The 27,961-nt window shown below is 41.0% G+C and overlaps 1 protein-coding gene across 9 annotated transcripts in view; it reads right to left on the reverse strand.

The window, feature by feature from the left end:
• LOC142875588 (WASH complex subunit 2A-like) overlaps nt 1–27,961 on the reverse strand; it is a 61,555-nt gene that overhangs the window by 476 nt on the left and 33,118 nt on the right. For 4 of the 9 annotated variants that reach the window (XM_076010291.1, XM_076010293.1, XM_076010295.1 and 1 more), the window contains 13 exons: nt 26,563–26,667; nt 25,346–25,474; nt 22,139–22,302; nt 18,950–19,052; nt 15,081–15,236; nt 12,745–12,927; nt 8,007–8,135; nt 7,805–7,885; nt 6,757–6,879; nt 5,777–5,839; nt 5,206–5,415; nt 3,001–3,606; nt 1,544–1,721 (listed from right to left, as the gene is read on the reverse strand). In XM_076010291.1, the coding sequence (XP_075866406.1) occupies nt 1,544–1,721; nt 3,001–3,606; nt 5,206–5,415; nt 5,777–5,839; nt 6,757–6,879; nt 7,805–7,885; nt 8,007–8,135; nt 12,745–12,927; nt 15,081–15,236; nt 18,950–19,052; nt 22,139–22,302; nt 25,346–25,474; nt 26,563–26,667 (2,230 nt within the window). The remainder of the gene's footprint in view (nt 1–1,543; nt 1,722–3,000; nt 3,607–5,205; nt 5,416–5,776; nt 5,840–6,756; nt 6,880–7,804; nt 7,886–8,006; nt 8,136–12,744; nt 12,928–15,080; nt 15,237–18,949; nt 19,053–22,138; nt 22,303–25,345; nt 25,475–26,562; nt 26,668–27,961) is intronic. The other 5 variants (XM_076010292.1, XM_076010290.1, XM_076010294.1 and 2 more) reach the window with 4 other exon arrangements.

The following is a 27,961-nucleotide window of genomic DNA, read 5'->3' on the forward strand; positions in this document are numbered from 1 at the left end:
TCTTAAGATTCTGCTCCTTGCTCTGTTAGTAACTAAATTTTATGATTACATGAAAGTCACAGGTTCTTTTTGAGCACAATTTTCTCAGCTATAAAAATGTGTGTAGTGCACGTACAAGAGAGGAAAAAGGGAAGGAAACCTGGATCTCCAACTCAGCCCATGACCTTACTATCTGTGATACCGGACTTATTTCTACATTCTTTTCACACTGGTTTTAAAATGAAAGTGTGATAAAAATATAAAAAGGAAAATCCAATATAGGATCTACCCTCTTTCAGAGTTCATGGATTTGAGGCATTTCAATGATAAGAATGTCTCTGTGACTACATTCGTGTTTAGTGTTTCACTGACTCTAAAGTTCATCTCAGTTGTTACTTACCCAGTAATGCTACTGCTAGGATTCTATACTATTGTGATTTTAGCATATGTACACAAATCTTAAAGACCACAGCCTTATTGGTAATAGAGCAACCTTAGAAACAATGTACATCATCACCAATAGGTTAATGACTAAATAGAAAGTAGTACTATACAATCACTAAAAACAAGTAGATCTCTATGTACTGACATAAGAAGACATTAAGTGGCTAAAAGGAATAGCAGAGATAAAGGATATTCTTTTTTAAATGGGTATATATTTATATGTACACAAACATTGATATCATCAAGTCTGAAAGGATATACACCAAACTGTTAACCCCTGGTTATCTCTAGGCATTGTTTTTCACTTTTTACATCTTCTGAATTATATAAATCTATTACAATAAGTATGTACTACTTTTTTTGTAATAAAAGAAACAAATGAAGTCTCTTCCACACCCTGTGTAGTGAGAAGCAGGGGTAGACAGAGCACACGGCTGCGTGAACAGACCCAGTGCGGCTCTGCAGCACCAGCCATCTCCTAGTTAGCCTCAAGGTCTAGACTGGGGTTGGGGTTGGGGTGGGGTGGGAAGCGTGTATTTGGCCTCAGCCCAAGTCCTCTCTACCAACACAGGTGTATCAGAGGCCCAACATGTAGGATTATCAGACATTTAGCTTGCCTATTAACAAAGTAGAAGTTGTACTACGAAGGGAAGACACAAGAGATGCAAAGTCTGTTATAACCTACTTCCCTGTGTAGTCCTGCCCTCCTGCACGGACCACTGAAACTCTCTAGCTGGGACTCTGACCCAACCAACTGCACCACACCCAAGGCAGCCACTTCAGCGTACATTAGCATGTGGAGTAGTTTCTGATCCATCCTCCTTTCATAACATCAGTGTTTGTCACAGATGATTGGCAGGGTACACTAAGATAAAAGTTAAATTATACTTAAAGCTCAAATTTTGAGTACCTTCAAATTCCTTTATGTCCACCATACCAAGGTTCTTCACCAAAATGACTAGTCCATTTAGTTATCCAGCCTCACCCTAACTCAGGATTACATAGTAGGCAGAAGGAAACCCACCAGGAAACCCATTTTCCAGGAGAGAGCCACGCAGGAGAAATACCAAGTAACAGAACTGTAATGATTCTCTAGGTCAATGTAGAAAACCAAACTTACCCATATCGTCATCAAATATAGACTTAGCTTCCACTTTCTTTTTGGACTTTTCTTTTGGTTTCACAGTTAGGTCAGCAAAGATATCAATGTTATCATCAAATAAGTTGGATTCCAATGTTCTCTCCTTCTCTCTTGTTTTATGAGAGGGTTTAATTGCTTCTGTAGCAAATATATCATCCTTGTTATATCAAAAAACAAGTAAAATAATTATAAATCATTTTTATTTTATTTATTTATTTATTTATTTATTTATTTATTTATTTATTTATTTATTTATTTATTTATTTTGAGACAAGAGTCTCACTTTGTTGTCCAGGCTAGAGTGAGTGCCATGGCGTCAGCCAGGCTCACAGCAACCTCAAACTCTTGTGCTCAAGTGATCCTCCTGCCTCAGCCTCCCGAGTAGCTGGGACTACAGGCATGTGCCACCATGCCCAGCTAATTTTTTCTATATATATCAGTTGGCCAATTAATTTCTTTCTATTTATGGTAGAGACGGGGTCCCACTCTTGCTCAGGCTGGTTTTGAACTCCTGACCTCGAGCAATCCACCCGCCTCGGCCTCCCAGAGAGCTAGGATTACAGGCATGAGCCACTGCGCCCAGCCATAAATCACTTTTTAAAACTAAATACACTTACTTCAACAAGCTGTGGAAATGTAAACTGCTGGGGTGCTTGGGAACAGCCACAAAACCTGCCCCCTTTGCCTGGAATGCAATACCCCAGATCTCTGCACGGCTTGTTCTTGCACTTTCTTCTAGTCTCAGCTCAAACACCACCTCTGCAGTGAGCTCGTCTCTCCCAGTCCTATCTGAAGGAGTGCCTCCCATTCCTCCTTACCACTCCACCCCAGGTTATTTTCTCCATGATGCTTAGTGCTATTTGAAAACATCATAATTACCTATTGCCCTGTTTGTACTCGATTCTCCTCCCTGAGGGCTCTGGGAGCAGAGTACTTGCCTCATTCACCTTGAGCCTACAGTTCCCAGATGCTCTATAAATATATCTGTTGAGCGAATGCCACTGAAGGCCATATTGCCTGCACTAAATCATCAGCTCCAGCCAGGGCCTATTTCCCCAGAACCAGAGGTTAAAACACTCAAGCTGGACCAATATGACGTTATGTATGTCACAGAGCAGCATGCAAGAAACCTGACTGCAGCAACAGTCTATAAAAATAACAAAATCAAACTATAAAAACTACAGAATTCAAAACCTTCACCAATGATTATGGCCAGCCAAGAACTACCCCCTAAATGAAACAAATAAAAAAAAACATCCCAATTCTGAGTAAATTTCAGCCTTATTAAAAAAGCTTAGTTATAATTATTATACCTAAGCAAGTAGATATCAGACATGCATGACATACAAGTTTAATGTAATCTATGGACCATATGAGCCAATCAGGTATTTTCCTTAACACAGAACCAGGCACAAAAACGTGTTATATCCTATTACCTCAAAAATATCTTGTGTTTTTGATATGACATCCTGCGGACTGTTGGATTTTGACTCTTTCTTCTTGCCTTTCTGATCTGTAAAGAGATCGTCCTCATCTTCCAGGAGAGGAAAAGGATTTGCTTTCTTTGCTGGTTTTGGTTTAACAGACTGAAAGAGATCATCATCACTGCCTGCCTCACCTAGAGCAGGGGGCATGGTGCTTCCTTCTTTACCTCCCACTGGCTGGATGGCTGGGGTCTCTGCTGCTTTTGCCTTGGCCTTTGTTTTCTCCGTGCCCTTGGAAAAGATGTCCCCGGAATCAAAATGATCAGCCTCACCTCTGGAATGACCCAGAGACTTTGCAAAGGGCCTTCTGTCCACTCCATGCGCAGGATGGCCTTCCCAAGGTGGAGCAGCAGCTGCCTCAGCCTCCACAGAGCTGTCTTCTCCACTGGTGGCTCTGGGCTGTGGCTGGCAGCCATTTGGTGAAATGGCGCCGTCTGCCAACTGCGCCACGGCTCCTCTGGGGACACTCACATCCTCCGCCTCGCTGGACTCCTGGGCAGCCAGCCGCCTAGCTGCTCGGGTCTGCGGTCTGCGCTTCCCTCTCATTTTGACACGGCTCTGCAATAGCAAAAAGACACAGACTGATCTAATGATAAAGTAAAAAGTGTTCAAAGCTACCATAACAAAGAATTGGTGACTCAAATTATTGTAAGGTTATTGAGTCTACTTCAATCAAGATATTATATGAGACATATAAGAGGTTTTTTCTTAAAGATTTCCAGAGAAGGAGTTAAATAGCTCCTAATACTCTAAGCCATTCTTATTCCTTTTGTGTTCTACATTTTTTAATCTTTTGAGGGAAGTTTCAGTTCAGTTTCACACAAGCTTCACCTATTGCTAGAACCCTGGAAAGTCGGATGTTGGTGCTTTGTGTCCCATAGCCCTGCCTGGCCCCGGACTCTGCTCTTAATTTAAATGTGGGTTTAAAACAAGAAACAATCATGGAATTCTGGTACTAACCTTTGTTAGGGAGCTAGTTTAAATTCAGGCTCTAGGAGCAGGGAGATATAAGACAATAATGAGAAGTAATCTAAGCTGCTGTTTTCTTCATAAATTCAAATGTGAAATATTTCATGTAAAAAATATGGCTTAGGAATCAGAACCTGTAATAAATATAACCTCAAAAGACAAGTCACTTGATAGCAATGATGCAGTGTTTGTGATATTTTCCAAAATATATGTAATCAAGCAGAATTTTGAGAAGGTACAAACAACTTTGGGCAAAGTATTAACACTTGACTGTGTTTGCCTACTTCAAGGGAATATCACAAATAATTTTAGGAAGTAGCCAATTTAAACTTAACCAAAAAAAAAACTAATTAAAACTATAACAGAAAGAAGGATGTTTTATTTTGCATGGGGAAGACAGGTTTGGAAACACTTGAAATGAATGTATTTTCCAGGGGTAGGTCATCCGGGGTCTTGTAGCTTACTCAGAGATCAGCGAAGACTTTCTATAAGAGGGGAGACTTAGAAACAAGAAAACCAACTAAAATGAAAGAAAACCTCAAAGGGCTCACAGCCCAGTGAGGAGAGCCTGTGAAATGGTGTGATGGGCAGATCAGCCGGGGGGTTGCTAAGGAGGGATCTCAGAGAAGGAGTACAGAGCAGGGGCACAGAAGCAGGGATGTTTGAGCAGAGCTGTAGGTGGGAAGGCAGCAGGAGCTTGTGTGTTCAAGGAGTGACAACTCGTGTGCCTGGAGCTCAGCATGTGGTGACTGGTGGGACAGCTGGATGCACAGGTTGGCATTGATTGTAAAGGGCAAAATTACATCAAATCGAGAAGCCTAAATTTTCTCCTCTGGGCCAGCAGGAGGAGCAAGATGTGCTCTATGGTTAGAAGACCCCAGGGTGGCAGTGCCCAAGAGCTTGAAGGTAGCAGACACCAGCTGAGGTGGTAGGACTTCACCACAGCTACCGAGCAGAATGTAAATGTAACAAACGCAAGCTACAGACAAGCAGATGCAGAATTAGGAAGGAGAAAAGAATTAAGAGAGAGGAAAGGCCACAGGAGAGATGAGGTACCTCCTTCAAATGGGGAGTTAAAGTGAGACTACTGTGTGCAACTGATGGCCCAGAAAGAAGCAGGCACGTGTTGTGGTTAAGAAAAGAAAGAAAGAAAACAAGCAAGCAAGCAAGCAAAGATGGTTTCATCACCTTGTTTGCGCTGTGTAAGGTGTCTGCCTGAGCTGGAAGATCAAAACTCACGCCGGCCTCCCCACTCCCAGGAAGAGTGGGCACACTTTCCAGACCACAGTTCCTTGCAGGTTCAGATGAAGAAGCCAATTCTGGAGAAACACGCTTTGCTTCACAGATCTGGGGAGCCCCTGTAGGCAGCAAGGCCGCTGGGTTGATTGCTAAATTTGCCTAAAGAAGAAATATGAGACTCTGTATTTGTCCTTCAACACAGTGGTCTATGATCATTACTGTGACAGAGGACAAGACTCAGTACACATAACGTATAATACAAGAGAAGAGAAATGCAGGAAAATTGCCCGATCTAATCTCAGAATTAAACAGAGGGTCATACACCTGTGCCCACCACTGGGGTCAAAGAAAAGATGTTAAAGACACAGCACACAAGAAGCAACAACTAGGAGAAGGTGAAGGGGTTTGGAGGTAGGAAGAGATGAAAAAATGCTTGGCAGCAGCTGACAAAAGAAAAATCCAAAAAAGTGTATAGATGTAACAAGGCAGGCAATGAAGATTCCAGACGTGTTATAATTACTTGTATTTTCCCGATCCGAGTGGATGGTTCTTTGGTTTTAAATGGAGCGAGACCTGACGAGTCCTGTGTGAAATTACATTCAGTTAAATATCCATTGGGGAAATAGAAAGAAAAGTGTCTTTTATGCCTGTCAATCAATCTGTGATGGAGCAAGGCTGTCACTTTCTGTAGTGCTATAATGGGAAAGGCATTCAAATCTCTCCTGAGGTCTCAACATTTCACTGGTATCATTTCCCTTATGCCTCCTCTTCCTCCTTCATCACGTAAGAGGAAGGCTGTCAGACCATACGTAAATAGGAAGACATAGATGGTGGTTAAGATTCGTAAGAGTTGTAGTTTACCAGTGCACCAAAACCTGAGCACTTGGCAAAGTTTCCATGTTTGTAATCTAACACAGCAGATATCAAGGAACACACAAAAATTCACACACAGCCTAACATACCAGTTCTAAAAACAAAACAACCGGAGTACTGGAAACAGATGTGCTAGTCCAAGAGCCTCCCTTTCTAAGCTCAGGACAGCAAGGCCTCAGTGAGACACCCAGGGACACCTGCCTGCAACACTGGTACTCACTCCTGGCCCTGGCCTCTCCTGGGACAGAGAAGACTGCTGTGGAGGGAGGCATGACAGCAATAATCTCAGGAGAAGCAATACTGAGGGGCAACCAAGAAATCAGATGTAATTTATATTTAATTCTATTCCAAGGGAAGCCCAGAGGGAGCAGTAAAAACTCTGGTGGGAATAAGATTCTTCATCCTACCTTAACTCCATCTTAAAATCTAATCTGGCATCAAATCCCAGAATAGTAACAATTAAGTGTAGCTTCATGAGACTCTGGAGTGTGGAGTGAGGAGAGGGGAGATGAACATGGGTAAAAGAGAACAGCGAAGGGAGGTCTGAGTGACTGGAGTCTGTGTAATGCATCTCTCTGCACTGGGATGCAGAGAGAGCTGACGATCCTTAGAGAGGTCGGTTCTGACCTGGGCTGTTTCTGGCTTCCAGATGCTTTTTTCTTTGCTACCTTGAGTGGATTCGGAATGTTTCTGGTTTTTGGAAGAGGAAACAGAGTGTTCTTTTTTCACTACTCTCTTTTTTTCTGGAACCTTCAAAAGAAAAATAATACCAAAATTCTGTCAAATATCTTAGAGATTTAAAGAAAAATCATAATGCAAAAAAAGGAACCTGGCTTCTGAGTTTTAAAAGTCCTTTCTCAAATGAGGGTGGAACTAACTCAAAGGCAGCATTTCGGAGACAGTATTCTAAAGACTGTGACTGTCACAGGAGCCTCTCAATGATAAGAAGAAAACCTACTGGGAGCCGGGCGCGGTGGCTCACGCCTGTAATCCTAGCTCTCTGGGAGGCTGAGGCGGGTGGATTGCTCGAGGTCGGGAGTTCGAAACCAGCCTGAGCAAGAGCGAGACCCCGTCTCTACTATAAATAGAAAGAAACTAATTGGCCAACTAATATATATAAAAAAAAAAAAATTAGCCGGGCATGGTGGCGCATGCCTGTAGTCCCAGCTATTTGGGAGGCCGAGGCAGGAGGATGGCTTGAGCCCAGGAGTTTGAGGTTGCTGTGAGCTAGGCTGACGCCACGGCACTCACTCTAGCCTGGGCAACAAAGTGAAACTCTGTCTCAAAAATAAAAAAATAAAAAAACCTACTGGGACGGGGGAAAACCACACATGAACGCTAAAACTCAGATTTAAAGCTTTGCACCTGAACAGCACAAACAGTTACTATATTATATGCAATGGTCTTTCAATAAACCATTTCAAAATCAAACAAAACTTGTCAGAGAGCCTGGGTCAGTTAATGTTTATATGTTAGTTTAGAGAATGTAAGATGGGGAACACCACAAACTGAGAGTTGCATCCTCTGTACATGCTCCTATCAGCACGTTATTTGCTGCTCATTTATTAGTAAGCACCAGGATTCTCTGTGGATTTTCCTTAATCATTTAACACCACACAAATTTCCTTTCCCGAAAGTTTTCCCACCCACTCCAGTATGGAGAAAAGGCTAGTACCAAAGGCTGGGACTTGGCAGAGCTGAAAAGATCATCATCTTCATCATCCCCAAAGAGGCTCCCAACACTTGGCTCTAACAACTAGAAAAGACAACACTGAAATTCAATATCCAAAACAAAAACAATTTACAAAGAGAGCTAGGTTGAGATAATATCCAATACAGTAACAAAGCTATGATGTGGGGAACCATTTGGAGCTGACCTTGGTTTTTTTGGTGCCAGCAAAAAGGTCAACATCTGGGTCATTGTCCTTCTGGAGTTTGTGGCTGAAAAGGAGCTCTTCATCCAGGAAGACACCTGTGCTCTTGGGGCGGGCATCAGGATAGTGGCCCTGGGAAAAAGGGTGAAGGTCACATGTGATTAGAGTGCTAAGATTTATCTCAAGGGAATCACACACATGCAAAGATGATGTAATAAAGATGTCCCTGCAGCTTTGTTTGCATTGGCAAAAGGCTGGCCACAGCCTAAGGGCCAATCAGTAGGAAAATGACACATTCACACAACGGAATACTATGGAGGTATCAAAAATAATGGAGAATATATTTATAAATAACACATACATAATCTGGAAAGATCATCTTTCGACCTTGTGTAATGTCTGAATCTTCTATTTAAAGAACAATCCATTAGTTCCATAATGAGAAAAATTGGCGGGATAGAAACATATATATTTGAATGAGTTCTATCTCATTCCCAAAGGAAGAAAGAGCAGCTGACTCCATCTCAGAAACCACACAGGTCTACGGCCACACCACCCTGAACGCGCCCGATCTCGTCTGATCTCGGAAGCTAAGCAGGGTCGGGCCTGGTTAGTACTTGGATGGGAGAAACCACACAGAGCAGTAAAGTGTGTATCTCTAACCCGTCAGCACTGTAGTCCAAGGGCCTGGCACGGGTGTGACCACAAGCCTTCCCTGTGTCTGTCCATCACTTCTATTCTACCTTCAGGCTACAAGTGAATTTTTTGTTTGCTAGGATATCTGACATTTAAAAGTTACTACCAACATTACTTGGTTTGAATAATAAAATGCTCCTGACATTCTAAAATTCACCCCTATTTCATCTTTAGTACAACAATCACCGATTAACACAAAAACCCATACTTCTGACAAAATAAATCACATTAACAATTAACTAACAATTATTACTGTTAATACATAAAACCAGTTTAAAATAGCAATTAAGGTTAAAAAGTTTCAGAACTGTGGAAAAACAGTACAAAACTATACATAGTAAGAGACTGGGAGAACATATAACAAATTATTCATAATCAAGTAGGGTTATACTACTGGCGTAATAAAGAAAACTTATAAAACACTTTTTGTAGAAATCTATATGGACTATTTCTTCAGTTTGATATACAAAACACAATGGCCTACCAACCTGGTTTATTTTTTTAACATCTTTATTGAGATAAAATTCATACACCATAACTTTTACCCATTGAAAGTGTGAAATTCAATGATTTTTTAGTATAGTCACAGAGTTGTGCGACCACCACCACAATGTAAGTTTACAGCATTCTCATCATCCCCACAAAAAACTCCAAGCCATTAGTAGTCATTTCTCATTCCTGCTCATCCCCACCACCCCTAAGAACCTATTAACTAACCTATTTTCTGTTTTTATGGATTTTCCTATTCTGGACATTTCATATAAATGGAATCACACAGTATGTGGTTTTTTGTGACTGCCTTCTTTCATTTAGCATGTTTTCAAGGTTCATCCATATTGTGGCATGTATCAGTACTTCACTCTTTTTATTACCAGATAATATTCCATTTGTGGACACACTGCATTGTGTTTCTCCATTCATCAGTGGATGGACATTTAAGTTGTTTCCATCTTTTGTTTATTATGAATAACACCACTGAGAACAATCATATTCAAGTTTTTGTGTGAACATATGTTTTCATTTCATTTAGGTATATATCTACCCAAGAGTGGAATTCATGTGGTAATTCTATGTTTTCATAATTTGAAGAACTACAGACTATCTTCCAAAGTGGTTGTCCTACTTCACATTCCCAGGAGCAATGAATGAGGGTTTCCGTTTCTCCATATCCTCATCAACACTTTTCACTTTTCTTTTTTTAAATTATAGCCATTCTGATGGGTATGAAGTGGTAAGTCATTGTGGTTTTGATTTACATTTCCCTAATGCTGGGCATCTTTTCATGTGCTTTTTGGCCATTTGTACATCTTCTTTGGAGAAATATCTATTCAGATCTTTTGTCCCATCTTTTTTTTTTTTTTTTTTTGAGACAGAGTCTCACTTTGTTGCCCAGGCTAGAGTGAGTGCCGTGGCGTCAGCCTGGCTCACAGCAACCTCAATCTCCTGGGCTCAGCGATCCTACTGCCTCAGCCTCCCGAGTAGCTGGGACTACAGGCATGCGCCACCATGCCCGGCTAATGTTTTGTATATATATATATTTTAGTTGGTCAATTAATTTCTTTCTATTTTTGGTAGAGACGGGGTCTCGCTCAGGCTGGTTTCGAACTCCTGACCTTGAGCGATCCGCCCGCCTCAGCCTCCCAAAGTGCTAGGATTACAGGCGTGAGCCACCGCGCCCGGCTGTCCCATCTTTTAATTGGGCAGTCTTGTTATTATTGATTTGTAAGTCTTTTACATATTTTGGATCAAAGTCTCTTATCAAATACATGATTTGCAACTATTTTCTCCCATTTTGTGCATTGTCTTTTTACTTTCTTTAAGGTATCCCTAAGCACAAATTTTTTCATTTTCATAAAGTCCAGTTTGGCTATTTATTCCTCTGTCAGTTGTGCTTTGGTTGTCATCTCTAAGAAGGCTTTGCCTAATCCAAAGTCATGATGATTTATTTACTCATATATTCTGTTCTAGGAGTTATAGAGTGTTAGTTCTCACTTTTGGATCACATGAGTTTATTTTCGTGTATGGAGTGGGGTAAGGGTCCAAGCTCATTCTTTTGCATGTGGATCATCAGCTGTCCCAGTACCAATTGTTGAAAAGACTATTTTATCCCCCATTGAATTATCTTGGCACCCTTGTTAAAAAAGCAATTGACAGCCAGGCACACTGGTTCACGCCTATAATCCTAGCACTTTGAGAGGCCAAGGCTAAAAAAAACCAAAAGCAATTGACTATAAATTTTAGAGTTAATTTGTGGACTCCCAACTCTATTGCACTGATCTATATATTTTATAGATATATTATAGATATTTATAGATATTTTATTTACACACACACAACCAGTACCACATGCCAGTACCACACTATCTTGAAGTAAGTTTTGTAATTGGGAAGTTTGAGTCGCCTAACTTCATCTTTTTTATGCCAGTACCTTATGCCAGTACCACACTATCTTCATCTTTTGTCGCCTAACTTCATCTTTTTAAGATTGCTGGCTCTTCCGGGTCCTGTGTACTTTCATAAAAATTTTAGGATCAGCTTATCCGTTTCTATAAAAAACAAGCTGGAATTTTGATAGGGACTATAGGGGAGTATTGACATCTTGACAATATGAAGACTTGTAGTCCATAAACATGAGATGTCTTTCCATCTATTTTAGGTCTTTAATTTCTCTCAATGTTTTATAGTCTCTAGTTTAAAAGTTTTGTGCTTCTTTTGTTATATTTATTCCTAAGTATTTTATCATTTCTGTGCTACTTGTAAATCAAAATGATTTCTTAATTTCATTTTCACACTGTTCATTACTAGCATATAGAACTACAACTGATTCTCATATACTGGTCTAATATCCTGCAATCTTAATGAATTTGCTTAATTAGTTCTAATAGATTTTCTGTAGATTCCTTAGGACTTTCTATATATTGTACCATGCCATCTGCAAGTAGACATGTCTCTACTTCTTCCTTTCCAATCTGGATGCCTTTTATTTCATTTTCTTGCCTAATTGCCCTGCCTAGAACCTCCAGTATAAGGCTGACTAGGATAAGGATATCCTTGTCTTTTTTATGATCTTAGGGGGCAAGTATCCAGTTTTTCACCATCAAGTATGATATCAGCTGCAGGTTTTCATAGATGTTCTTAATCAACTCGAGGAAGTTCCCATCTATGAATAATTTGTTGGGTGTTTTTATCATGAAAGGGTTTGGATTTTATCACAATGCCTTTTCTGCATCTATTGAGATGATCATGTGCTTTTTATCCTATATTTTATTGATACAGTATATTTTATCAATTGATTTTCAGATGTTCAACCAACTTTGCATTCCTGGAATAAGTCCCACTTCTCATGGTGTATAACCCTTTTTATATTCTGCTGGATTGGATTTAGTATTTTGTTGAGGATTTTGCCATCTACATTCATAAAGAATATTGGTATGTAATTTTCTGGTAGTACCTCTGTCTAGTTTTAATATTAGGATAATAGTAGCCTCAAGGAATGACCATCGTCTATTGGAACACAGTCATGCCCATTCAATTCATCTTCGTATCTTCCAGGACTGCTTCCATGCTACCAATGGCAGAACTAAGCAGTTATGAGAGAGCCCATATGGCTTGCAAAAGCTAAAATAATTACTATTTTACATGGTCCTTTACAGAAAAAATTTGCTGACCACTGATAATCATGACAGGTATATCTATAACACATATTTCTAACAATGAATGCTAGAAATATTTACATGTATAGATCTGGCCTAATTTCGCTTTCCTATTGCTCATACCCCATTAATTGGCCAAATGGTAAAGCTTTGTTGGGAGGAACAACAAGGTCTGTAAATCTCAGGAGAGGCAGGTAAAATTCTAATCCCCTATCCAATAATGCTACTTGAGGTAAGAGTCACTGATTTAGAATCCCAAACAACTAAATTACTGAGAAAAATCATTTATACTCACACTGAAGACTAAGATTGCTTCAGTAACTCACATGACAGATTTGACACCATTCTTTTATCTCATGTAGAGATGTGAACCTTTACTGCTTTTTGCTCACCTTTCCCACTTCTTTCTGTGGAGTTGGGATGCTGTTTTGATCTTCTGTTTTATCCTCTTCCTCATCAAACAAGCTAAGAACAGTTTTGGTTCTACCCTTGCTTCCTTTGTCCAATGAGGATGGTGAAGAAAATACATCAGAATGCTTGACTGCTTCCTGTGCAGATCCAGTCAAAAGTCCTTCCTGAAAATGAAAATATAAGGAAAAAAAATAATAACTGGAAATACAAATCCTATAATGGATGCCCCACCCCCACCCCAGCTCCTCATTAATTCATTAAGTGCCATATTTGCATGATTCAGGGCACTATAGCTAATCACATCTACTGCCAAGCAGCAAAATGCTGAGTTCAATTCTTGATTGGCTGCCCCAGTGGAGAGTCTGATCCATAGCGAAAGATAATTTTTGCAGTCAGTTTAAGGCCATGGGTCCTTCCCTCCTACCAAGAGATAAAACAGTTATAACCCTGACACATTAGTTGCTCATGAGCTAGAAAAAACTTCTCAGTAGTAGAGATAACACATGCCAACCACTGGGAGTGGGTCATATATTTCCTAGCATTTAATTAACACATAAGCCTAAAGGGGAAACCTACACAGTAAAATTAGAGTGCTTAAACTGCAGAAGGCCTATCCTGTATATGGAACTGACGAATCTCTAAAGTAATTTTAAAATGTAGCATTTATTCATTCAACAAGTACCACATTTCAAGTAGGATATCATTGATCATAAGAACTACTATTATTATATGTACCACCAAGAAAGAAAAAACACTACCAATTAAATATGCATTGAGGCCGGGCACGGTGGCTCATGCCTCTAATCTTAGCACTCTGGGAGGCCGAGTCGGGCAGATTGCTCGAAGTCAGGAGTTCGAAACCAGCCTGAGCAAGAGCGAGACCCCATCTCTACTATAAATGGAAAGAAATTAATTGGCCAACTAATATATATATAGAAAAAATTAGCCGAGAATGGTGGCACATGCCTGTAGTCCCAGCCACTTGGGAGGCTAAGGCAGGAGGATCGCTTGAGCCCAGGAGTTTGAGGTTGCTGTGAGCTAGGCTGATGCCACGGCACTCACTCTAGCCTGGGCAACAAAGTGAGACCCTGTATGTATGTATGTATGTATGTATGTATGTATGTATGTGTATATATATATATATATATATATATATATATAAATAAATAAATAAGCAAGCAAGCACTGATTATGAGGTGCAGCCCAATTTCAGAGTGCTTAAACTGTAAAAAAAATATGCTTCTCTGAAGAAATGCATAATTTATAATAGTGCCTATTATATGCAAGGTAATATGCTAAGTGCTACAGACATGGCAGTGAGCAAAACAAACCTGGCACCAACCCTCAAGGAGCTCATCCTAGTGAAGGAGACGGCAGTAAGACACACAGTCAGAGTCAAGTGTGGACTGCGCTAGGACTAGGGTAACTCAGGTCCACACGCAGCCACTAGGAAGAGACTGTCACACGGTGACACAGGTACAAATAAAACACTTGCATCACTGGAGCTCTAAGGAGCCTCAGGAGGAAAAGTAAATGCAATGCTCTTCACATAGACCCTGGGAGGAAGATTAAGCCTAAGCAGCTGGACACACAAGAGTACAAGAAAAATGACCAAAGAGAAGAGGCGCACAGAGACTGAAGGTAACCACGAGGCTGCTGCCAGGCGTGGCCAGCAGCGTTCTCACAGGCCTCCTGCAAGAGGTGGCAGCCCACTCAGAAATGAAAGATAGTGTTTCAGAAAAAATACAAATTTTACTCTATTCTATGATGCATGTAACTCATCAAATAAACATAAAAAATGCTAAGCTAAACTAAAATCTTCTTAAAGGAGTCTGATACCAGCCTGAGCAAGAGCAAGACCCCATCTCTACAAAAAATGGAAAACTCAGCCAGGCATCCTGGTGCACGCCTGTAGTCTCAGCTACTTGAGAGGCTGAAGCAGGAGGATCTCTTGAGCCTAGTTGGAGGTTGCTGTGAGCTAGGATGATGCCATTGCACTCTAAGTGGGATGACAGAGCAAAACTCTGTCTCAAAAAAAAAAAAAAAAAACCATGACATTTTAATTGAAGTACAGATGGGGACTAAAGGAGAACCATGAGTAAGAAAAATGCTACAGAGAAGAGAACAAGTCAGAAAGAGCAAAGACGCCAGGCCATGCCAGTAAGAATGTGAAGATGTTATGTTCATGCATCCTAAAGAAGCACAGGACAGCAGTAGGAAAACATAAAGGAAGATATGTGTGTGTGTGTGTGTGTGTGAGTGTGTTTTAAAAACAACATATGAGAGGCATTAGAGTAGACAAGAGAAAAAAATCCACCTTTTCTGACTCCTCAGCCAAATCAGTTTTCCCAAATTCTGGTGATTCTTTGGCACTCTCAACCTTCTTATCCACAGGCTTCACTCCAAACGGTGCTTCCTTCTCTTCTTCATCGTTAAACAGCAAAGGTGGTACTACAGGAACAGTTTCTTTTTTCTATCAAAAAAAGAGCAAATGACATCCCCAACAATAAAAAAGTGTGCCTGACTAGCACAGCAATGCACAGAACAAGCCCAAACCAGTCCTTGTAGGGTGTCAGCTAAATGTGGTGGTGGGAGCAGACAGGACAATGAAATAGCAAAGGTGGCACCAACAGGCCCCTCACATGGGGCGTCTTGCGCCACCACACCGATGACACCTGTCTCCTCATGACTATCGATCCCGTACCACCCTTACTCAGGTCCTCACCTCTGCCAGCAGACAGTTCCTGGTCTCTCTCTCTGCCTTGCTCCCCTACATCACAACATAAGACAGCATCGAGCCGTCCTACTAAAACAGAAAGGCCTGCCACGTTGCACCATCTCCACCCCAAACCTATGGTCTCTGCATGAAGCAAATGGCAATCTACAGACACCCCAATAAGCTGTCCCTCTGCTCATCTGCACCCCCTCATTCCTTGCTATTCCTTAAACATACTGCAAACTTTCACACCGTGCTGCCCTAGTGTCTGCAGACACAAACTCTCCCCTCCTTTCCAGCAAGCCCAGCTCAGATGTCACCATGAAGGTCTCCCTACTCTCTTCAGTAAGTGTCAACTGCTTCACTGGATAAGCATATTATTTATATCTCTACTTGGCCCTTACTTGACTTTCCTCCTAACTTAATAACAACCAGCACACATCTGTTTGTCCACTCATCTGTACGGAGCATATACTATATTTCCCAGCCGGTCACAACATTTTACACCGTGTCAGTGCTCAACACAAGTTTGCAAGTACTTCGACCCATCTCTCATCTCTCTTTTATCTGGCAAGCAGGGACTTAGAGACCAGAAAACTGAGGTAACGTGACTTACCTAGAGTTATCAGCATCCTTGGGGCAAGTGACTTATCAACAAGTTTTTGAGAAAAAAACTAAAACTCTATCACACTAATCAGACTAGATGCTACGAGAAAAAGCACACCCCAAAGCAGTGCCTAAATCAAGCTAGGAAGGCAGATTTCGGAAACTAAAGGAGGACACTACTAACCATGACAGAAAAAAGTGCCAAATGAAAGAAGAATGGGCTAAGGGGATCTTTTAGTTATTGTTAGGAAGAGATCCTTAAATGTAAAATTATTTGAACATGATATAATAAAAGACTGCAAGTTCATGAAGAATTTCTGGACACATAAAGCAACAATGAAGTGATTAAAGGAAAAAATTTTTGTGCCACATGAGGGACCCATGAAAATTACATAAAATTTTAATGTAACAAGTTAATTGGGGAGGAAAAAAAGAAACTAAATATGTTAAAACATATTCTCTTGTCATATAAACCAAGGAAAATGCCACCCAAAGTAATACTTTTTTTTTTTTTTTGAGACAGAGTCTCACACTATGTTGCCTGGTGAGTGAGTGAGTGCCGTGGCGTCAGCCTAGCTCACAGCAACCTCAAGCTCCTGGCCTTAGCAATCCTTCTGCCTCAGCCTCCCGAGTAGTTGGGACTACAGGCATGTGCCACCATGCCTGGCTAATTTTTTCTATATATTTTTAGTTGTCCAGCTAATTTCTTTCTATTTTTAGTAGAGACTGGGTCTCCCTCTTGCTCAGGCTGGTCTTGAACTCATGAGCTTCAGTGATCCTCCTGCCTCGGCCTCCCCAAGTGCTAGGAATACAGGCGTGAGCCACCACGTCCAGCCCAAAGTAATAGTCTTAAGTCTTCCTGGAGATTAGCTGACTCCTCACCCTTGTCATGAAATTTATTTCTTGACAGGTGTCAGAAAGGGAAAATCTGAAGAAAAATTTAGACGGCAAGTGTGAGGTCTAAAACGGCCAGTTTGACTGTGTGGGTAATAGAGACGAGGCCCATGCATTCCTCCCCGGCAGTTTCACTGTCAGCTATTTCACTGGCACGGACTGATGGACACCCCTCTCTACCAGATGTGACGCAAAGGCAGAACAGAATCCGTCATCCTTCTCCAGACCCTACGACGCCTGCATGCTCATTAACCTTTGACTCTGTATCTGTTAACCACACACTCGCTTTGTCTCATGTATGATGTCACTGAGCACCAAACAGAATCATTAAGACTGTCTTCTTTGCCTCCCTGACCCCTCCTCCCATTCTATGTAACAGAACATATACACACTGCACCTTGTGCAGCCCACTCTGGGCGCACTCTTGTGTCTCAAGGTTGGCTCAGAATAAAACTAACTCACTTTAAATTTTTTTAAGTTTTAGTACCTGTTATTTTTCAGTTGACATAGGCATACAACATGGTCACATTTAACTTACTTTAACATATCTCTAAACAAAAAGTATTTTTATCTACTTATCTCTTAACCTTCTGATTTATTTAATAATCAAATAACCATAGATTGAAAGAAGTCTTCCATTTCCAGAACCTTTAAAATTCACTAAATTCTTGCTCATTTACCCTCCAGTGTAGATTATTTGTAAGTTATAAAGAAAAACCACTCTGGTAGGCCAAGGCGGGAGGATTGCTTGAGGTCAGGAGTTTGAAACCAGCCTGAGCAAGAGTGAGACCCCATCTCTACTATAAATAGAAAGAAATTAATTGGCCAACTAATATATATATAGAAAAAATTAGCTGGGCATGGTGGCACATGCCTGTAGTCCCAGCTACTCAGGAGGCTGAGGCAGGAGGATCGCTTGAGCCCAGGAGTTTGAGGTTGCTGTGAGCTAGGCTGACGCCACGGCACTCACTCTAGCCTGGGCAACAAAGTGAGACTCTGTCTCAAAAAAAAAAAAAAAAAGAAAAGAAAAAGAAAAAGAAAAACCAGTCTCCTGACTCTTTTAACCATGGAGCCACTGGATGTCCTCATTAGCAAGATATGAGTACAGATGATCTGAGGAGGGGACCACAAGGCCCTCAGAAGCAGCAGCAGGGGCTGGCTGCATGCTTCCCCAGGGCTGACAACTTCCAGCACAAGCTGTGCAATCCCGAGTAAGGCTCTTCTTCCACACCTCCTAGATACTTTGTGTTTAAAGCTTATTTTTAATTCCACAATAATGCAAGAATGCTTTCTTTAAAAAGGTTTAAAAAATGTATACAGAGTATAAAGTCTCCATTCCATACCCTTCCCTAGATGTGATCAATGGTAACAATCCCTTCTGGCCTGTTTCTAGGCATTCACATGTATTTTTTTATTATTTAAATGAGATTTAAAGACAAAAAAAATTTTTATGCATCTTTTTTGGTCCTATAGCGTATTTTTCATTCTTCCCACTATATAGTATTCCACAGTGTAACTGTACCAGTACTGTGCGACCTTAAGTTTCATACATGTCATAACACATGTGAGAATTTCCTTTTTACTGATTAGCTACTAATAGAAAAAACCAAGTTTCTATGAGTACTTGAAATAGACTCCTGATGGGAATAATCTGGGCCTTAACTAGCCTAGTCTGATGCCAGCAGAATTCCATGCCCCTCCAGCTGAGTCCCCTCTGAGGCTCAGTTTCTTGTCCCTACACCTGACAATGAAAGGGCTGTATGACATGTAGGAATCCTTTTCTCTACGCTCTGCCCTGTGCTTCATCTGTAGAATACCACTAACCAGATCTCTTTCTAAAACTAGTCAAGGAAGTTCTCCCCTAAGACTCAGTTCTCCACAGTCAGCTCTGAAGAGCTGGTTAGTGCAAGCGCCACTATTCATGCAGCACAACCTCAAGGACATCTCCTAGGTCTGTGAGAGTAAGATACCGTTGCTGCAGGAGGAACAGACGTGGGTGGAGAGCCAAACAGAGAGCCTCCACTGTCAGCATCGTCTTCAAAGAGGAGTGACACTCTCTGGGTCTTCTTTTGGCTACACAAACAAACACAAGGTCAAATTAAAGACAAATGTGATACTTTAGAAAACAAAAATAAAAACAATATTCCTTCCAGGCCACACCTACAGAAACTCATTTACCACCAAAACACCCCAATTATCAGTTGACCTTACATAGTTGAAAGCAAACAGAAAAGACCTTTTAAGTAGGTGAAATCTGTCTCTAGCAAATCATCAGCCTCTGTCTCTTACTCTCATGTCGAACAGTCCAGGGCCCTCCTCACCTTGCCCCTTTCCCATTGCTGCCCGCGCAGTGCAGGTGCACTGGCACATGACAGTGCTGGCATCCACCAGCACGGCATCCTCCCTCACCACTTCCTACAGCACAGGGAGAACCACAGAGTGGACGTGCCTATTTCCAGAGGTCAGGAAAGCAGTTGCCAAAAGAGATCACAGGACCAGGGCAAGCTTCAGGAGGTGACCTTGTGGCCTGGCTTCTATTCCTTTTTTCTTACTAGCTTTATTGAAATATAGTTTATATACCACAATATTAATCCTTTTAAAGGATTTGGCAGTTTTTGGTATACTCACAGAGTTGTGCAACTATCACAATCTAAGTTCACAACATTGTTGTCACTCCAAAAAGAAATTCCATGCTTATGAGCAGTCACTCCCTCTTCTCCCAATCCCCTAACCCCTGGCAACCACCAATCCGTTTTCTTCTCTATGGGTTTATCTATTGTGGACATTTCACATAAATGGAACCATACAATATGCAGTCTTCTGTGACTGGCTTGTTTCAAGTTACTTAAACTTTTGGCTATTATTAATAATGCTGCAATAAATGTTCATATACAAGTTTTTGTATGAGCTTATTTTAAATTTCTCTTAAGTATACACCCAAGAGTGAAATTATTGGGTTATATGGTAACTCTACATTTAACATTTTGAGGAAATGCCAAACTATTTTCCAAAGTGGCTGCACCATTTTACTTTTGCCCCAGCAGTGTATGAGGGTTCCAATTTCTCCATATCCTCACCTAGACTTATTGTTGTTTGTATAAAGCTTCTTTTGAGATCTGATGAAAACTGTAAGTTATTTCCCATACACAAAATTTTATAGACAACTTCAGGAACAGGAGGTAGAATGAGTGTGGAGCAGGGAAAACATTACTGAAGGCCAGGCATTGTGCACGGCTGTGACCAGGACTCAGAAATGAGACACACTTCCAATTGCAAAACTGATGGCCGTGTGTGTGTGTGTGCGCGCGCGTGTGTTGCGGGGGATTGGGGAGCACACATGTAAACAGATAATTTCACAATAGTGTAGAAAATGCTCAACTGCAGTAAGGCCACAGGGCCGGCATAGGAAGGAGGAGCCCCATCTGTGCTAGATTCTCCCCCTATTTCTACTCTTTCTCATCCATCTGGGGTGAGGAAGGCTTTTAAAGGGAAGACTTACACTGAGTCTCAAAAGAAGCTGGCCAGGTAAGACAGGAAGACAACTGCCTCAGAAGACAACAACAAAAATAAAAGAATGAAGTATTTCCCCTATACTAACGATGATAAATGGTGATATGTGAGTACACATAGTGTACAAACTACTATGCTAAACATTTCACATTTAGATTTCATCTAACCATCTCACCAATCCTATGAGAGAAGTACTATTATTATTTTTGCTTAACAGATGAGGAAACAGAGGCACAGAGAAGTTAGGTAGCTTGCCCAAGGCTATTCAGACGGGAACTGGGAAGGCCAGAATTTAATATCAGGTATTGGGATTCCAAGTGTCAACTGTGGGGGCCTAAAGTAGAAACGGTGATGATTGAAAAGATCACAATATTTGAAGATAGAAATTTCAGATACTTTCAGTCTATGAAATAAAGCTTAATTTAACCACACCAGTGCATAACATTTATGTGTCTAAATAATTGCCTCTTTATGCTACAACCATATGGTTGAATTTCCAAGTAATGGTATAAGGCTCTCAAAAGGAGAAAAGAGTATTTACAGGCAAGTTATTCTGAATCCACAAGCTAATCTGGTAGCATGTTATACCAACCACAGGTCATGCTCACTCTGAATATCTTGCCCGCTTTAGTTCAAGCACTGATGTGGAGAATCCTAGACCCCTAGGTTGATAACGCTTAGGTTATCAATACCTGGTGGGATACTGCACAGCTCTGCAGAGAACCACCCTTCCAATAGGATGTTTTCTTTTTCTTTTCCTTTTTGACAGGGTCTCACTCTGTTGCCCAGGTAAGCGTCAGCCTAGCTCACAGCAACCTCAAACTCCTGGGCTCGAGCAATCCTTCTGCCTCAGCCTCCCGAGTAGCTGGGACTACAGGCATGAGCCACCATGCCCGGCTAATTTTTTATATATATATCAGTTGGCCAATTAATTTCTTTCTATTTATAGTAGAGACGGGGTCTCGCTCTTACTCAGGCTGGTTTTGAACTCCTGACCTTGAGCAATCCACCCGCCTCGGCCTCCCAAGAGCTAGGATTACAGGCGTGAGCCACCGTGCCCGGCCAGAAAAAGTATTTTAAGGTTAAAAAAATAATAAGGGTCGGGTATGGTGGCTCACGCCTATAATCCTAGCACTCTGGGAGGCTGAGTTGGGTGGATGGTTTGAGCTCAGAAGTTCGAGACCAGCCTGGGCAAGAGTAAGATCCCATCTCTACTAAAAATAGAAAGAAATTACCTGGACAACTAAAAATATATAGAAAAAAAAAATTGCTGGGCATGGTGGCATATGCCTGTAGTCCCAACTACTTGGGAGGCTGAGACAGGAGGATTGCTTGAACCAAGGAGTTTGAGGTTGCTGTGAGCTAGGCTGACGCCACAGCACTCTAGCCCAGGCAACAGAGTGAGACTGTCTCAAAAATAATAATAATAATAATAATAATGAGAAGAAATCAGGTATGGATCCATGAAGACAAACATTTCCCAGGACCAGGGGAGAAGACTTTGCAAGAGAAAAACAAAGACATACTCATTTGTATGACAACTAGGTGACTGATGATTAGCAACCACCGGAGGAACTATCTTTGGTATCAAATACCTTTCCTGTTACCACAGACAATGGACAAATGATTTCTTACAATGACTATCTCACCTGTCCTTGGCAATAGCAAAAAGATCATCTTCATCATCCTCCTCAAAGAGACTGGTCTTTTTCACAGCCTCCTGGCCCTGGATGGTCCCAGGGTCCTTGGGTTCTCTTTTAGATCTGCTGTCAGATGCTGAGCTGGTCTGTGAATCAGTAATATTCCATTGGTCCTTAAAACATAAAACACATATTAAAAAGCCAGTGGCAATTTAGATTATGGGACATGAGGAGTAAAATAAAATTGACATTTGTTAAATGAAGTATTAAACGTATCTTTCTCTCTTTTTTTTTTTTTTTTTTTGAGACAGAGTCTCACTTTGTTGCCCAGGCTAGAGTGAGTGCCGTGGCGTCAGCCTAGCTCACAGCAACCTCAAACTCCTGGGCTCAAGCAATCCTCCTGCCTCAGCCTCCCGAGTGGCTGGGACTACAGGCATGTGCCACCATGCCCGGCTAATTTTTTTTTCTATATATTAGTTGGCCAATTAATTTCTTTCTATTTATAGTAGAGACAAGGTCTCACTCTTGCTCAGAGTGGTTTCGAACTCCTGACCTCGAGCAATCCACGCACCTCGGCCTCCCAGAGTGCTGGGATTACAAGCGTGAGCCACTGCGCCCGGCCAACGTATCTCTCTTGAAGAAAGCTCATGGCCAAGACCCTTTGTTGAACTCAAATCTGGACAGCTGGGTTCTCTGACCTCACAAAGCTTCTCAAACCTTCCCTTCCACCTGCCATGATGTTTCTTCCCTCTGTGATTCTGTCCTGTGTTAGGACAAGGAAACTTGTCTATTTTTGAGAATCAACATTAATTGTAAAGGTGTAAGAAGGAAGAAGAATGTAAAACAATCAAGAACTCTCAACTCTGGAAGAATATTTTAATTTAAAAAAATCCCAAAGCAGATTGCAAAAAAAGGGTATAAAAGCTCAAACAACATACACATAAACAAGACACAATGAAAAACTGCTAATGAGCCTTTTACCACAAAAGTCTGAACCTGGACTTTAGAAAGCAGAGGCAAAGATACAAAATCTAACCAAAAGGTTTGTACTTTCATATTTTCCTGAAATTAAAAAAAAAAGCATTTGAGGAAATTCCACCTGGCTATGCTCACCCCTTCAAATCAAGAAACTCCCAGGCATTTGCTTACGCAGCCCTTCAACCTCTGGAGTCTAGAGTTTTGCAAATCAAAGTGGGGTCCACCAGGCAGCAGGTTATGTAGAACCTCAGGCCCTACACCCTTACTTTCTGCATCCAAACCTGTATTTCACAGGATCCACAGGTGATTTCTTCAAATGTTAAGGTTGGAGAAGTGCTCCTTGAGAGTAGTGATATTCAGCAGTGACTACACACTGGAATTCACTAGGGAGCTTTAAAAAATTCTAATGATGAGTCTGTACCATAACCAATTAATTCTGATCTCCAGCGGAGGAATCGGGTATAGGTAAGTGATCCCAATGAGCAACAAAGATTGAGTCTCTGTTCTAGAACCCGGTTATCTTTACTCTGCATATCCTTTTGCTCATAGCTTTAGCTAACATTTTTATTTTCCCTACACCACAATACTCTGGTAGAAACAATTCCACTGATGTCTGGCTGTTACTAACGGGCAAATAACCACTAGCAATGCTAAAAAAAAAAAAAAAAAAAAAAAAAAAAAAAAGCCGGGCACGGTGGCTCACGCCTGTAATCCTAGCTCTCTGGGAGGCCGAGGCGGGCGGATTGCTCGAGGTCAGGAGTTCGAAACCTGCCTGAGCAAGAGCGAGACCCCGTCTCTACTATAAATAGAAAGAAATTAATTGGCCAACTAATATAAATATATATATACAAAAAAAAAAAATTAGCCAGGCATGGTGGCGAATGCCTGTAGTCCCAGCTACTTGGGAGGCTGAGGCAGGAGGATTGCTTGAGCCAGGAGTTTGAGGTTGCTGTGAGCTAGACTGATGCCACGGCACTCACTCTAGCCTGGGAAATAAAGTGAGACTCTGTCTCAAAAAAAAAAGGATTATCCATCATAAATTCATACACTTGAGTAGAAAAAGCAAATTATATGTTGTATCATTTTAGGCTGCTTTCAATAAAAACATGAATGTATCTAGTATTTACCTGTCTGCTTCATATTCTCATAACTTGACCATAGTGTTAAAGAGCAATTATTACAAAAGATTTTTAATACTCAGGATTTCTAATATTATATTTAAAGACTTTTTCTGCACTGCTAAATCTAATTCGCTACTGCAAAATCTGATTTAGTTAGCAGCCTAATCATATTCACTACTCATTTTGTTAATATGTATCCAAATCACAAACGGAAATATTGTTAAGACTCCTACAAAAAAGGAGTTTCACTTGCACAGGATACTCCTATCATGTCTAGCTATAGCTCTAAATTATTGAAACAGTCATTTAACAAGGTACTATATTGCTAATGGGGTATAAGACATGCTAACCAAAATATGACACCTGGGCATTTGTGGAAACAGAAGTAGAGAGCTCTCTCATCTTCCCCTTGCCCTTCTCCTCTGAAGCAGACCATACAAGAATTCTCTGATCTTCCTCTCTGGAGCAGGTTACAAGACCTTCATTCCAGAGGTATGCTCCATATACCCAGAGGAAAGGAGTGCCCTTATTTCTAAAGACACAGGGGTGCAGAGAATAAGCTGAACAAACAGACTTTGCTAAACTGCCCCAGTTTATTACCATTAGGTCATATCCCTTTTGTCTAATCATGCTTCTCCATAACTATCCACTTCCTTATTAGATACAAATACAACACAGGTCTTCTGATTTCTCTGAGTCTTCATTTCTAGAGGCTTCTGTGTCACATAAAACTTATCTTAAATAAACTTGTATGCTTTTCTCTTGTCAATCTGTCACCTGCTCATGGCCCACAGCCATGAACCTAGCAATGGGTGAGAAATCTTTTCTCCCCCACGTGGCCTAACTCACTTCAATTAGCATATACTACAGTTTAGGAGCCGTACTTATTCCCAACCATTTTGAAAAGTTTTATCTTTAAATTAATACATAACACTAAATATCTTTAAGAAAGAACAATCTTACATAGATAAACAGATAAAAAAAAGAAAAAGCAATCTTGTGAACATCATCTTTGGTGACTGAACTTCACTAGATGTAAAATAGGTAGAAAAAGAAAATGTTAAGATGGCTACCTCAAATAATCTCCTCCTCTTCTTTAGGAGAAAACTTAACCCACCTCCTCATCACTGCTGAACAAGGCAGATGTTTTCTTTTTGGAGAGCTCAGAGGGTTTTGCTTTCTTATGACTCTGAGTTTGTAGAGGTGATGTCTGTGTCTTAGCAGTTGTAGTCCCAAAAAGATTATCCTAGAAAAACAAATGACAGAAAGGTATGAAAACTTCACATATAAAAACAGAAAATGTAAGACATTCTCCCACGTCAAACTGTTAGGGAGTAAGTCTCCAGTCAGGTACAGACTATCACACCTTTGCAGGGGGAAATGCTAGCAAAGCCCATCCTACAGCTTCTTCTCACTGCATTCACCATCCACAGACAGGAACGAGATTAAGAGAATTCGAAGGCACAGCACCTGGGAGTCAGTGAGAGGTAGGACACATGTGGACAAGGTCACAGAAGTACAAGGAGGAATTGGGCCCTGCCCAGCCCTCCCGCGGGCAGACAGCACCTCCCTGCTTGTCATAGGGGCCCACAGCCTGTGACAGGCACAGCAGCCCCAGCAGCTGCCGGCAACTGGCCCCTCCCTCTCCATGAATTAGAAACCAGAGCAACAGATGAAAGGAGAGAACGAGGGGGGTCTCTCCACTCATTTACAGCTAAGGAAGGCACACACCTGGGATGGAAGAAGGAATGACTTGTGACTCTAATTTTAAAGACATGATACAAAGTGAAGAAATAGTTTACTAAATAAAATTGCTGGCGTAATAAAGACTGACTCTCCTAGCACTCTGGGAGGCGGAGATGGGCGGATTGCTCGAGGTCAGGAGTTCAAAACCAGCCTGAGCAAGAGTGAGACCCTGTCTCTACTATAAATAGAAAGAAATTAATTGGCCAACTAATATATATAGAAAAAATTAGCTGGGCATGGTGGCGCATGCCTGTAGTCCCAGCTACTCGGGAGGCTGAGGCAGCAGGATTGCTTGAGCCCAGGAGTTTGAGGTTGCTGTGAGCTAGGCTGACGCCATGGCACTCACTCTAGTCTGGGCAACAAAGTGAGATGCTGTCACAAAAAAAAAAAAAAAAAAAAAAAAAAAAAAGAATGCATAAAACAGACATAGATACCAGTCTGTGTGTTAATCAGCTGTTCATGTTATTGGAAAGGTTTCTGGCAAACAGTAGGCTGTAGTTAAGTTTTTGGGTAGTCAAAAGTTACATCAACAACAGTTTTGTACAAATCTAAAAGTTAATTATCTCATGCTGCAATAACAGTGTTTACCTCTTCATCTTCATCATCAAACAGGGAGACCGATGTGGGGAGCTTGCTAGGCGGCAGAGATGCTCCTTTTAACTTACTTGCATTTTGAGAAGAAAACAAATCCTGCTGGAACAAGATTAAAGTTATTGGTTAACAGGATATATCAGTTTTGAAAATATCAGGTCAGTATAGGTCAGGCACAGTGGCTCATGCCTGTAATCACACCACTTTGGGAGGCTGAGGCAGGAGGATTGCTGGAGGCCAGAATTTGAAGACCAGCCTGGACAACATAGCAAGACCCCATATATACAAAGAATAGAAAAATTAGCCAGACATGGTAGCATGCCATTTGTAGTCTCAGCTACTTAGGTGGCTGAGACAAGAGGATCACTTGAGCCCAGGAGTTTCAGGTTGCAGTGAGCTATGATGATGCCCTATTTCAAAAAAAAAATAACACAAAACAAAACGACAAATAAATAAATAAGTACAGTATCAGGTCAATATAAAACACTAAAGACTAGGACATGAAGGCTGCCATGGTCTAGGTTTCCTTTGTTACAGGAAAGGTGCTCAGATAGAGTCCTGAAAGAGATGGGCCTCAGAGTCTGTCCTGGTTTGTGCAGCACAGATGCCTGCATGTAAGGAGGAAGAGAGCCACAGGATCCAGGTGGCCTCATGAAATGGGGGCTGCTATACTCCCACCTCAACATAAGGTAGGATGGATGAAGTTTCCCAATCAATGTCATATCATGCTAAAAAAAAAAAAAAAGACGTTCTTTTTCTGTCTAAAGAATGAAAGAAACTAAGCAGAGACAATAATGGAAACAGAGGCTAGATTCCCAAATTACTGAATTTATGACTATTTTATTTGGTAACACCCCTCTCTCCTAATATTATGCTATTATCTTTTAAATAAATACAAATTAAAATTTTATTTTAAAATGTTTGCTATTCTTCTTGAACTATAACTAGATGTTGCAAACCAGGAAAAGATCTGCTAGATTCTGAAAAAATTTTCAAACTGCTATAAAATATTAGACTATATTGCAAAGAAAGATCTACAAATTGAGCTGCATGAATTAGAAACATTAAACAGGACAACTATTCTCTTGGAAAGAGAAACTTCAATTCATAAGAGCCACACAAATAGGACAAGAACATATTTTCTAAGACCTCTTTGGACAATCTTTTAAAAAATCATGGAATCAACATCTGCTCCTCAAATATAGACCTAATAATTAGTTCACTACATGAGATCTCTTCTCAGCACAGCGGATTCCGCCTGTGCTCCACCGAGTCCCGTGAGTTTGCTCAGGTAGAAGCAGCCACAGGAGAGCTCAGGCTTCCCATGCTCCCCTGCACTTTACACACTGGCAAAAGAAAGGGCTCTGTTGCTTTAAGAAAATAAAACTGAACCAAA

This window comes from Microcebus murinus, chromosome 14, assembly GCF_040939455.1.
Source record: "Microcebus murinus isolate Inina chromosome 14, M.murinus_Inina_mat1.0, whole genome shotgun sequence".
In the NCBI taxonomy this organism is placed as follows: Eukaryota; Metazoa; Chordata; class Mammalia; order Primates; family Cheirogaleidae; genus Microcebus; species Microcebus murinus.